This window comes from Ictalurus punctatus, chromosome 25 (genome assembly GCF_001660625.3).
Source record: "Ictalurus punctatus breed USDA103 chromosome 25, Coco_2.0, whole genome shotgun sequence".
NCBI classification, from domain to species: domain Eukaryota; kingdom Metazoa; phylum Chordata; class Actinopteri; order Siluriformes; family Ictaluridae; genus Ictalurus; species Ictalurus punctatus.
Window position 1 is genome coordinate 17,357,959 of NC_030440.2, and position 13,404 is coordinate 17,371,362.

The 13,404-nt window shown below is 46.1% G+C and overlaps 1 protein-coding gene across 7 annotated transcripts in view; it reads left to right on the forward strand.

Moving 5' to 3' along the window:
* sipa1l1 (signal-induced proliferation-associated 1 like 1) overlaps nt 1-13,404 on the forward strand; it is a 71,536-nt gene that overhangs the window by 49,252 nt on the left and 8,880 nt on the right. For all 7 annotated transcript variants that reach the window (XM_053675650.1, XM_053675653.1, XM_053675654.1 and 4 more), the window contains 7 exons: nt 2,470-3,049; nt 5,721-5,995; nt 7,017-7,307; nt 7,504-7,656; nt 7,852-7,970; nt 12,415-12,512; nt 12,893-13,332. In XM_053675650.1, coding sequence (XP_053531625.1) covers nt 2,470-3,049; nt 5,721-5,995; nt 7,017-7,307; nt 7,504-7,656; nt 7,852-7,970; nt 12,415-12,512; nt 12,893-13,332 — 1,956 coding nt within the window. The remainder of the gene's footprint in view (nt 1-2,469; nt 3,050-5,720; nt 5,996-7,016; nt 7,308-7,503; nt 7,657-7,851; nt 7,971-12,414; nt 12,513-12,892; nt 13,333-13,404) is intronic.

Sequence of the window (13,404 nt, forward strand, 5' to 3'; positions counted from 1 at the left end):
CAAATGTGCAGACTTTCAGCTATTTGCGATGAACAAATCGAACAAAAGCAGTTGAAGTTGTTCGACGTGACGACTGCTTCAAGCGGTTTCCCCAAATTCAACTGGAAATGCAGCTTATGATTTCTACAGTCCCAAAATTATTCACCCCCTTCATGGCGAGCGTCTTTAGTACTCATCAGAGCTCCTTTCGCTGTTCTGACCTGCTGTAAACGAGATGCAGATCTTCTGGCAGCGTTCCTGAGGAATCTTCTCCCGTTCCTCATGAGCAACGGCCTCCAGTTCAGTGATATTCTTGGGTTTGCGTGCTGCAACCACCTTCTTCTAATCCCAACAGAGGTGACTGTGATGGCCCTGTAGAATATTCCAGGACGTCTTCTGCAATCACGCCTTGGTGGAATTTGAGGTATGTTTGGGATCATTGTCCTGTTGGAAGGTCCAGTGACACCCAAGCTTCATCTTCCTCACAGACGGCACGAACTTTTCTCCTAGGATTTCCTGACACTTCACTGAATCCGTCTCGCCTTCCACACGCTGCAGGTCTCCAGTGCCAGAGGATGTAGAGCAGCCGCAGAGCATCACCGAGCCTCCACCATGCTCGACTGTGGACAGAGTGTTCTTTCTTCACTCTTCTTCCTCCAGACATACCGCCGATCCATCGCGCCGAAAAGTTCCTGTTTTGTTTCATCGCTCCACAGAACAGAATCCCAAAACTTCTTCTGTGGATTGTTTATATGATTTTGCACGACTTTTCTTGTGCTTTTGGGTCAGTAGCGGTGAACGTCTTGGAGTTCTGGCACGGAGACCTCTGGCACCAGGGAGTTGAATCATTTTGTAACTGGAGAAATCATTATAAATTCCAGTTGAATCTGTGGAAAATAAAAAATACAATCCAACTGAAATATTTTTCCATGAAGGTACATCCCAGAGTGTTTTATTCATTTTACACCACAGCAGTTCGCCAGCAATTACAGTTCATAAATTTATTTAAATTATATGTACGACACGTCATAGTTTCAGTTCATAGTTACGTTTAATGTTCTGAAACGTCACTTATGTTATAGCACCTATAATATATATATATATATATATATATATATATATATATATATATATATATATATATATATATATATATATATATATATATATATATTTTTTTTTTCCCTCACCAGTCTCTTTCTTTCTCACTCTTAAAGTTAATACAATTTTGAAATTTTTTAATTTTTATTTTAATAACTTGCAGCTTGTCATGTTACCAAGACACCACAAAGAGTAAACCTGTCTGTCCTGAAAAATGACTGGCACTGGAGACTCCTTCCATAAATGTTAAATGAATATCTCATTACAGAAAACTATGTCCATCAGACCAGTCCCTGTGAATGGTCTGTTACTATAGAAACGATAACTAAACTCCATCGAGTTGATGTTTCAGTATTTAGAGGGAGGGTTATGCAGCCTTTTGTAGTCGGCTGTATATCTACAGTACAGGAAGATACAGTGTTCATTCCTTTTCCTTTGTGTCGGTGTTTATTCAGGGTAAGTTTTGGGGGTTTTTTTTGTTTACTGTGTGACTCTCTCTCTCTCTCTCTCTCTCTCTCTCTCTCTCTCTCTCTCTCTCTCTCTCTCTCTCTCTGTATATATCCTGTTTCTAATCTGTGCTTTACCTCCTTTCCCTTCTTTCCTGACTCCGTCATTGTACTGAGTACCGAGAGCTTCACTTCAGCTCCTTACGACTCCGCCTGGCCAAACCGCTCGCGAGTTCCACGCATACCAGACAGAACAGGAAGCTTTAGATGTCCATTCCAGAGGCTTAATGAAAGGAAAAGAAGAAGGGTTGGGTGGGGGGAAGGAGAGAGCTGCAGGAGTGGGAGGATTTTCACAGGCAGAACACAAAATATCAAAATTCAGCCAGAGATGTGGGTTTTTTTTTTTTCTTTTTTTTTTTTCCCCCTCTCCTTCCCTCCCCCTGTGAACTTGGCCAAGCCTCTCGGAGATTACTCCCACAAATCGGAACAAGTGCAGCGAAAGAAGCAGCGCTTTCTTTTTCCAACAGTTTCCGATTAGAAACGCAGAAATTCTTTCCGTCGGGTATCGTTTACACGGGTTTGACCTTGCCTTTTGATGGCAGACTCGTCTAATTAGAAACCGCTCCGAACTGAAGTTGTTTATTTTTATGAAGTTGAAAGACAGAACACCAGAGAGGTAGAAATATATTACTCCCATGACTTGTTTCAAACAGTGATGATCATTTCCTCTACTCGGGGGAAAAGTTCGGCTCATCCATAAACATGAAACCCTTCAGCGCTGTTTTGGAGATTTTTAGCAATTATCTTGTTCATCTCTGCTCACTTTATCTTCTTTCTGTTGTGTATTAGATTGTTTAAAATTCCTTCGCCCACTCGTCTTTTCTGTCTCACATTTCTCTTTCTCTATCTCCTATTTATTTATTTATTTATTTATTTGACGCAGCGTCGCTGTGGCCCGTTCCAGAGACGTCCCCGCTTTCGGACCGCCCATCCCCGAGGACGTGAAGTTCCCCAAATCCTCCGTCTTCCGGGACTTCCTGTTGACCAAGTTGATCAACGCGGAGAACGCCGCGCACAAGTCGGACAAGTTCCGCGCCATGGCGACACGCACGCGCCACGAGTACCTGAGGGACCTGGCCGAGCGCCACGTCACCAGCACGCCCATCGACCCCTCGGGGAAGTTCCCCTTCATCTCTCTGGCGCACAAGCGCAAGGAGAAAAGCCGGCCGTACTCGGGGGCGGAGCTCCGCAGCCCCGGGTCCATCACCTGGGCCGTGTATACGGAGGACCACAGCGCCGGAGGAGAACTCGAAGCCCTGCTCGCCATCTCCAACGACTTCCTCATCCTGGTGGATCCAGACGCCAAGGCCGTGGTGTTCAACTGCGCCGTACGCGACGTCATCGGCTGGACGCTGGGAAGCCCCGCCTCCATGAAGATCTTCTACGAGCGTGGAGAGAGCGTCTCGCTGCGCTCGGTCAACAACAACACCGAGGACTTCAGGGAGGTGGTGAAACGTCTGGAGGTGAGCGACCGGGCCGTGACACGACGCCGATCGCGCCGCGCTTTTGTTTGTATTATGTCTTGATTGGGAAACTCTGTTCTGGACTTCTCGGCTGGTAAGCAGGGGACCGAGTGGGCTTGTGAACGTTCCCCTGCCAACAGTGTTTACTTTTACAGAATTTTAAACAACAATGCGCGTTTAGACTGACGGAAATGAAATATAATAAAATTAAATTACGATACATTAAAATCAGCCAAATAAAAAGTTACACACACAGACGTTTGTTAATGTTTTGACGACTAAAAAGCAGAATCTAAACCGAGACTTAAGATTTGGAAAAATGGTTTTATAAGCAGGATGTTGTTGTTATTATTATTATTATTATTATTATTATTATTATTATTATTATAACCTTTATTTATTAATTTTTAAAATATTTTTTACACCACCACAGTGCAGTTGAAATCTCCGCTCTTACAGTTAATGCCGATTAGATTTAAACAGTATTGATGTTCTCCTTCTACATTAGTTATCGTTTCTATAGCAACAGCTTATTCATTTGAAGTTTCCTACTACAGGAAAGTCTTCAGGACAGAAGAGTTTACACTTTACGGTTTGACAAGTTGTGGTTTTTTGTCTTATTAACTTAGAGTGTGTATAGAGAGAGGGGGGGGGCGAGATAGATTGGTGAGGGAACGACTGTTGATGGCCGCTATAGGAACTAACCATACACAGAACTAAAATCGGCATGGCTCTAAGGAATAAATAGTGGCTAGTGTTGGAAAATTGCTGTGGCGTAAGAGGAATAAAACGCTTCGGGGCGTGCTGTTCTAGGAATATAATCCACTTCATGGTGGTAACTGATTATTTTATGATAACCGCACGACACGGAGGGCATCACTCCTTATGTACTTCATAAACCCGGTTTAGCAAAGCAGTCGATTAGCTTATTGGAGAAATCTTGATATTACGAGCTGGATTAAAGTCCCGGAGAGTGTGTAGCGCTTCTTCGTCAAGGGTTTTTGCGCTCCTGAAACACACCTAATTGCTCACGCGTCGATATGTTGCGACGTCGAGACGGTGCTTAAAGCCCGTCCTCTGAGCGAGGCGAGCGGTGAATCGGTCCGCGTCGGCCCGTCGTATTCCGTACAAGTCTCCTTTGTGCTCACGTTAACGAGGACTCTGTCCTCCTGCAGAAATATGCGGAGGCTGGAATGTACTTTTGTTTTGGCCACCTGCCCGTGATGTCACTCTGCGAGTGCAAGAGCTGTTGCCATGGGAACTAGTCGGCGAACCGAATGTTCAGCGCTCTTCCGTCGCTGCTTCTCCACACGCTGAGAAACCTCAGGGTTTAACTCGGGCTTTCAGAGACGACCGGAATATCATCACCATCGTCATTATTCCTATTTAAAATCCGTTTAAAAATGATACCGGGAGAAATAACACATCTGGATTTTATATAGAGATTTATGACGATTTTTTTGGGGGGGGGGGGGGGGGGGTGTCAGTAATCTGTAGTAGAGTTGGGAAATGTGACACAAATATCATATCACGATATTTTAAGACATTTCTACGATACCCGATACGTATCACCATGTTTAAACGGATTAGTAACAAACCCGGGAAAACAAATTAAACGAATAAATAAAGATAAAAGAGAAAAGCGTATTAGATTGGTCAAAAATAAGAATGAAACGAAACAGAAATTTTCACCTGTTTGATTAAAGCGGAAAACACTAAGCATCATTTTAGGGGAATTAAAAAAAAATAAAAAGTACAATACCCAGCTTGCATCAGTGTTCACACCCTTTAATAACTGGGAACGTGGTAGTGTTCAGAATCAACCAGTCACATTCAAACTCATGTTAAATACTAGTTGGTGTACACCCGTCATCAATTACAGTGACTGATCACCCCCACGGGCCACGAAGAGCTTACAAAGCAGGTACGGGAACTCGCTGGTGAAAAATATCGGTCGGGAGAGGGTCACGGTACATTTCCGAGGCATTGGATATACCATAGAACACTGTAAAGATAATAATTAACACGTGGAGAAAATATGGCACGACGGTGACGCTACTGACAGGACGTCCTTCTAAAACTGATGAGAAGATCAGGAGGAAACTGGTCCGGGAGGCTGCAGAGAGGCCTACAGCGACGTTAAAAGAATTGTGGGAAATCATTTCTGGAAAGTACTGGTTGCTCCCTACATGTGATGGCAGTCTGTCCCGAATTCTTCATATCTCTGGGCTATGGGGTAGGGGGGGCGAGACGGAGGCCTTTTAACCAAAAAATAAATTTAAAATGCATTCATTTTCCAGAACCATGTGGAATAATGTGCTATGTTCTGATGAGACCAAAGTAGAACTTTTTGGGCATAATACCAAAAGAACACAACCCCATGGAGAAGCACGGTGGTGGCAGCATCGTACTTCGGGGCTGTTTGCCTTCGGCTGGACCTGGGGCTGTAATCAGGGTGGAGGGATTAATGAATAACTGAACAATGATACGTTTTCTGTATTCAGTGTTTATTTTGATTTAAGTCCTTGGTAGGATTTTATTTTGAATAATTGATTGATTTTTAATTCCTACACAGTAAAACTGCAGTGTACGTTCTAGTCAAAGTGTGATCACGACGTTCCTCACATGACCGACGTAAACATGGTCCGTGTTGGCGTTTCGCTCCTTCCAGTTTCTGACCAAAGGCTGCGAGACGTCGGAGATGACGCTACGCAGAAACGGGCTGGGCCAGCTGGGCTTCCACGTCAACTACGAGGGCATCGTGGCCGAGGTGGAGCCGTACGGTTACGCCTGGCAGGCCGGACTGCGGCAGGGCAGCCGACTGGTGGAGATCTGCAAGGTTGCCGTGGCGACGCTCTCGCACGAGCAGATGATCGATCTCCTGCGCACCTCGGTCACCGTGAAGGTGGTCATCATACCTCCTCACGAGGACGCCACGCCCCGCAGGTACGCACCACGACGAGACAGCGCCCCACTCAGGCTACGTTCTGTTAACGCTCTGTGTAGTGAGCATTTATGATTTATTAGAAGACTTTTTGGATTTGCGATTGAAGATCAAACCCCCCCCCCCCCCCACTTTAATTATTGAATTACATATTTAAAATGTATCTTTTCTCCCAACACTTTTCCTGCTAGTCTGTTTTTTTTTATTTGTTTTTCTTTTTCTGTGAAGTACAAAAGGTGCTGTAAATGAAATTCATTATTATATTATATTAATAATCTTTATTAATAATACAAAATAATTCTTGCTTATCCTGATTCAATCAAATAATTTTTAAAAACAATATCTCCCAACACTTTTCCCTTTCTCCTTCATTTTGTATTAATTATTTAATTGTTTATTATTCTACAATTTTTTTTTTCCCTATAATGATATTCATTTATTCATCAGCTGCCACGATTTTAACGGAGTTTAAGATATTTATGTAAAAAAAAAAAAATCTATCATGTCAGTGATTAGGGCTTGGGGATATATTGATATAATATTAGTATCATGATAAATCTCACACTTTTCTGAGATGGTTGGTATGGTGGTGGTGGTTTATTTATTTATTTTATTTATTTATTTATATATATATTTAATAAAAATGCTACTGAGCGGTTCCCGTATGTGACGTACTTTAATATATATATATACGTGTTTGTTTTTGTAGACATTTTTTTAAAAAAAAAAGCTTCATCAAATTCAGTATAACAGTTTTTGTTTATTTTGCTGCCGTATAGAGTTTTTTTTTAGCTAAATTATGTAATATATATTCCGTGATGTGCAGCGTGCATCGTAGAAATGATTTCAAGTATGGTGATGTGATATTTTTGTCTCCTAGCCCAGCCCTATCGGTGATTTATTCATTCCTTTACATGTTTGGTTACTCCACTGGCTAAACTGTCTTTCCTTTCTGATTCATCACACTATCGAGCATGTTGCATACGTCACCTAGCTAAATAGCTCTTCTGGGGGTGTGTGTAGGGGCTGTTCGGAGCTGTACCGGATGCCAGTGGCTGAGTATAAGGGAAGCAATGAGAGCGGTTCGTTCGAGTACAAGTTCCCGTTCCGCAGCAACAACAACAAGTGGCAGCGCACGTCCTCCAGCCCGCAGCAGTCCCTCTCTGCCTCGCCTCAGAGTCACACCGGGACTCCCAACCGCGCCGTCAGCCTCGGGGCCAGCATGGGCAAGACGCTGTCCGCCGAGAGACCGGAGAGAGCGACGGCCATCCCACGCAGCGTCTCCAGCGACGGCCGACCTCTCGACCCCAAGAGGTCTGTTTGATCACAGACGGAATCCTTGTCTTGGGCGTCGGCTCGCGTTCTCCCTGCTTTGGATGTTTTTATTATAAAATTTTTTTTTTTTTGTTGCGTCCTTTTTTGACATACCCTTTGTTTGTCTCCCCTCCTCCTCCTCCTCCTTTTTTTTCCTTCCCCTTTCTCTCTGTGTTTTATTTTATTCCTTTCTCAGGATGTCTCCCAGCTCGGAGAACTACGCGCTGGCTTCCTCCATGGCGATGGCTCGACCCACTCACACCCGCAGCTCCCCCAGCAACCTGTCCTGCTCCAGTGAGACCGGCTCGGGCAGCTCGGCCCACTGGAGGCAGAAGTCCATGCCTGAGGGGTGAGAGGCTCTCTGACCTCCAGCACCTCCCTGTTTCTCTCCCTGTTTGTTTTTCTCCCTTTTCCCCTCACGCTCCCGTGTGTTTTGGGTCCTCGCATATCCGTCGCCTTTTCATTCACAGAAAATACGCCCGTGCTTTGTTATAAACCTTAGTGTGAGCTCCATCGTGTGTGTGTGTGTGTGTGTGTGTTTCAGATTTGTGCCAAACAGACACTCCCCTCTCCCGCCGGAGCGACAGATGATGGGAGACTCCAGCGGAAAATCCGCCCCCAGCTGGCCCCGAGTGGACGACTCTGAGAGAGCCGCAGCAGCAGGTCAGCTCGCCAGTCAGGAATTACCCACAATGCCGTTCAACGACTTTCTGATTATAGTGTGCTGTAGGATTTTAGAGAGTGTTGCAGCGGCGCTTTAGTCCAGCACTCACCTCCTCATCTGAGCGTCGGCTCTCATAGACCTCCAACTAGCGGAGTTCCTATAGCTGCATTGCATTCTGGGATTTATTTTAAAAAAATGTACATTATTTTTTTAATCATATTTTTATAGACTGTAAATAAACTATCATGCAGGGGGTCTTGTTTCCCCCTCAGTATATCGTGTATCTTAGAAAAGTCTTCTCTTCTAGAGAATCATGATATGATGTTTTAGTAATATCGCCCCACCACTAGTTGGTGCTGGAACAGTGCTTGTCAGCCTCCCTCAGCTCCGTGTGTGTGTGGAGACGTTCGTGCCACTCCTCAGGAACACCATCTGAAAAGGAAATTGCATGCTAGCGATCGGTCTCCATGGAGCGTCTCCGAGCAGAGAGCCTGCATTATTTCCTCAAGCACAGTTCAGCGCTTTTGACGACCAGCTCCTCATTGTTCCGTAAACTAATTGCAGTAATTGAAGTGGAACCGAAGCATCTTCTGACCTTCAAAACAAAACAAAACTCCACTTCCGGCTGTAGAGTTCGATTCGACTCAGTGCGTTACTTTTACACAGAACAGGTGTGCGTGTGTGTGTGGAAGCCAGGACACACACACACACACGCAGAGACACGGACATGGTGTTTGTGTGTGCCTTCTCTCCAGCTGGCCCTGACACGAGCCTCCTGTTGTTGCCCTGTACTTGTGTTTGACAGTGCATGTGTACGCCAGGCACTCGTTATCTCTCGTTCTCACTCACTCATTCATACACTCACTCTCGCGCACACACACACACACACACCCTGACACATCGAAACACACACAGCAGGTCATGTTTTTCTTCCGAGTCAAGCAGGAGGAGAAAATAGCTGGACTTTGGCTTTGGGGCGATATATTGTATAATAATAATAATAATAATAATAATAATAATAATAATAAATCTGATCACGTTATACCACAGCGCTGTTGAATTCTCTATTCTAATTGGTCGGAGGGTGTGGATTATTTTTTTGCAACGCTATCCCGAGTGAAACGTTAGACGTTATCGTCTGTATCGCGCTGAAGGTAATTAGGATAAAGTCGTTGCGTTTCTTTAAGGACGGTCAAATCCCAGTTCAAAAACACACGCGGGGCCGTAGAGAGCTGCGCGAATCACGGCAGAATGGGGAAAAGCCCCACGCTTAGCCGTGTGTAACCGTGAGCCTGAAGACGCCCCGTGAACGGTTCAGCTGTGTATATCGGTTCCCTGTGAGTAACTGAATGGAGTTACGTTCGCTGCTTTTCCTTTTTCGTTCGTCCAGCGTGATTCGACCGTGTCACCTCAAAGCCCCGAATAAAAGCGAAGCCTGCGCTCTCAGCCGAGCCGAGGATCGAACCCAGGCTCGGCGGCGTTCCGATCGTGTACCGCACGCGATTTAATACCCCGCTCCTTTCTTCAGGTCAGCGCCGACATCCTCATGAGATTTCATAACGTGTTCGGATCACGTGACCGATGGCGTTAACTCTGCGTAATTGAAACGTTAGCGGAATTCGAAACTTGTTTCATTAAATAAGCAATGAAATGTTTTGATAAACGTTTTGTTTTTTTCTTCTCTCTCTTAAAAGTGACTCTTCGATCTGACCGACCTCATGCTCCTTTTTTCCCCCTCAGTGTAATGAGAGACCAGCGCGTCGAATCTGAGCGCTGCGTGTCGCTACACCGCTAGTCAGCAGGCATTTGTGTTCCCGTAGTAACGCCTCTTTTCTTCTTTTTTCCTTTGCACAAAGTGTCGCACTCTGCTGTGAGTGACGCTGCCGTCCTCTTCCCGTTCTCTCGTTCCTGTACATCACGACCCGGACGCATCTCCTGGGTTTTTGACAGGAATCCTCCCATTCTGGCATTTTTGCTTTTGCCTTACATCACTCACCCGCTGTGTCTCTCTCTCTCTCTCTCTCTCTCTCTCTCTCTCTCTCTCTCTGTCAGCATGTCTTTCTGAGAGTGTGGGTGGCTTTTGTGGTTCCGTTCTTGCTTTGACCCCTTTTAACGTCCTCAGATATCCTTGTTTCCCTCTCAGAATGTGCCAGTAATAACAGGGTGCGACCCACACTGAACACACGCGGCCCGGCCGCTCCGCAGACGCCGTGGCCTGAGCGCTGGACGGCTCGCCTCAGCCTAGAATTATTCCCCTCTCGCATGTCCGTGGACGCCGGCTCAGGTCACGAAAGGCCAGCGAAGACGTCCTGACCCGCTCCAGGCATGCATTCAACCAGAACTCTCAGTGAAAGTGCTGTTTATGATGGGTTTGCAAATGAAAGAGTGGTACCGGATAAAAAAAGAATGAAGAAAAAAATCTATAAATTTATCCCCAGTGCCGATTACAGTGTTCAGTTTAGACAATGTGGAGCGTATTGGGATCGCAGTTGTATTCGTACTCCGTGCTTTTCACGCAGTACCGTCTGAGCAGGGACGCAGGCAGGAAGTGAAATGTTGGGAACGGAAAGGAAGTGCCTCCGTCTGTAGCATTCAAATAACGCCGTGCAGGGTTGTGCGGATATACATACAGGAAACGGGAAAAGCGCAGTCCTTCAGGTCGGTTCGGATGTCTGTGTGTATTCGTGTGCACAAAATGTACTGTATTGATGTGGTGGTGGGTTTTTCATGCAATTTGTTTATTTATTTATTTTTTATTTTTTTAGAACTATTTTCATACTATACATACCACAGCTAACCGAATTCTCCAATTCTTGTGCAGCCAAAACGAGTCTCCGGTGTCGGGGCTGTCACGTAAAGTTTTCTGACATCATCGCCAGCATCCGAACCAACATTTCAACTCCCTGTTCTGTTGGATACCAGGCCGTATCGGGCTGTCTGGGAACAAACAAGCAGACCTGGCTGCTCAGGAAACCATCAAAACTGAATCCTCAAAATCTCCAAACAATTATAAACTCGTACATCTCAACAAAAGAAAGAGGAAAAAAAAAAAGTGGCAAATGGAACAGGACCAGCGTTACTCAACCCCGTTATTAATAAAACACCTCCCTCATTTCCCTTTAGGATCCAGACATGCGCAGACCGTATACACAAGATGCCGTATTCGTCGCTCGAGACTCGAGACTCGTGCGTTCCTACTGAACGGGGAAGAACCACCACCGTGTGATTCCTGTAAAACAAGAATGACTGAAAAGACGTACACAGAAGTCTTCCAGAATGCCTCATCGGGAAAAATCCCGGAGTTCTGATCAAATATTAACGTGAAGGACGTTTAATAGGTGTAGTAGAAGCGAGTGTTGGAGCGATGTAGAACGTCATCGTTGATTTACGGCCTCGATCTTGCCATGAAAATGGCCGTCGGCGCTGACGTGGCGTTAACAGGATCAATCGATAAGGATAATGGTTTATTTGAAATAAACGAGCTTCTGCAGTTTCTCAGTAACGCGGCGAGCTACCTCGGGAGAGGTGAGACAGCGAGGATGGAGAGGACACGACTGGAGCCGCTAGAACGCGACGGATTTAAAAAGTACGCCGCCATCAAGAGTCGTGACGCGATGGATCGGCGCGGTACACGCATCAGCGCCTCGTGTTCGGGCGTCTGTAAATAAATAAATAAATAAATAAATAAATAAACAAACTCTAGCGTTCTGTCTCCACCGTGTAAGGGATTCTAACTCGGTGTTGTGCCGTGTCGCTGATTATTTTCCGTTAATAGCACACCACCTAGTGTTTTATTCCTTCTGTAGTACAATCTAAGGAGGGAATAGAGACATTTCACCGCAGTGTGCTTTGGATGTTCTAAATAAAGATGATTAATGTTGAGAGTGTAGATTCAGAGACACGTCTGCATCTGTGCCTGCATCTCTCTCTCTCTCTCTCTCTCTCTCTCTCTATCTCTCTATCTCTCTCTCTCTCTCTCTCTCTCTCTCTCTCTCTCTCTCTCTCTTCTTCCTGTTCCTCTTAGCTTTGTTCTTTTTCTCCGAACCGTTCACGAAGTACTGTCTATTTTAGTTATCCCGCTCTTATCGAACACCTCGGAAATTACACGATGGTTCCGTTTACATCGCCATGCCGAAGCAGAGCTAGAACACGCACAGCCCCGCCGAAGTCTGTACTGAACATGTATTTCTTGCACTGTGTTTTGTAATGGAGGCGTAACGACAGTGTGAGCTCCAAGCTGTGTGTGTGTCTGTGTGTGTGTGTGTGTGGGGGTGATGATATTGCCTTGCATAATGAGTCTGGAGTGTTTCTCCTGTGTGTCGTTTTAAATCGCCTGCTGTTGTGTCGTCTTTTTCAGAGCCGCTTTGTGTCTAATCTCTTTGTGTCTGAGTGCGCTGGTGAATTACGTGCATTAATAATAACCGTCGCTTCGTGTCTCTCTAGACGCCCCGGTCGGTAAATCCGGACCGTCGTACTCGGGTGGCCCACGCATCCAAAGGCAGGATCAGGTCATTCATCTGTCGCCTAAGAAGAGCAGCCAGGTGAGTCGAGACAGGCGAAAGCTTGGGTAAAGCTCCGTGAGCATTTTAGAGCAATAGGAGGATGCCCGCAGGCTGTCCGTCAAACAAAGGACGTCGTAATGGTGACGATTTTATTAGCTGGACAAATAAAACTCCAGCAGTTCAGTGTGAGGAAGAAGATACACAGTCACACACACAGTCATGGTACACTTGGAAAATAATCAACGATGGTTTGTGTGTGTGTATAGCAGTGTTTTCTGAAGTGTTTTATTCCGATTGTACCACAGGAATCCATTTACAGTTACATTTAATGAGCAAATTATCTCCTAGAAACGAGTTAAAGGGATGGATTTGTGACACTGCGTAAATATTTCAATTTTTTTCTTCTCGTCCCCGCGCAGTCCGAGGGCCCGTACTCCCACTCGAGCAGTAACACCCTCTCCAGTACAGCCTCCAGCGGCGCTCACAGCGATGACAAGTGGTACGATCTGGGAGCTGGGGGTCCGGGGGACGTCGGCGAGTCCGAGCCCAACGGTCTGGGCGGAGGCGGATACCTGCAGGGCTCCTCGGCCGACAGCGGCATCGACGCCACTTCCTACGCGCCCCATCACGGCAGCGCTGGCTCGTTGCTCACTGTGGGCACCTCGGCGCCCCGAGAGAGGGTCGCGTCACCGTGGCACGGGCCATCCGAGGGAGGCCGGCGCGTGCTGGAGCGGTCACCTCCGGCCGCGGAGTCACCTGTCGCTCCTGCTGAGGCTCCGACCACACGCAGTCCCCCTACACATCTCCTAATGCGCGACAGCAGCTCGTACAGCCTCAGCGACATGGCCTCACACTCCAGGTGTTCACTCGTATACACAGTGCTTTTCAACTTAGACAGATGTGCTCTCTTCAGGTCGAAGAAGGAGCGCAG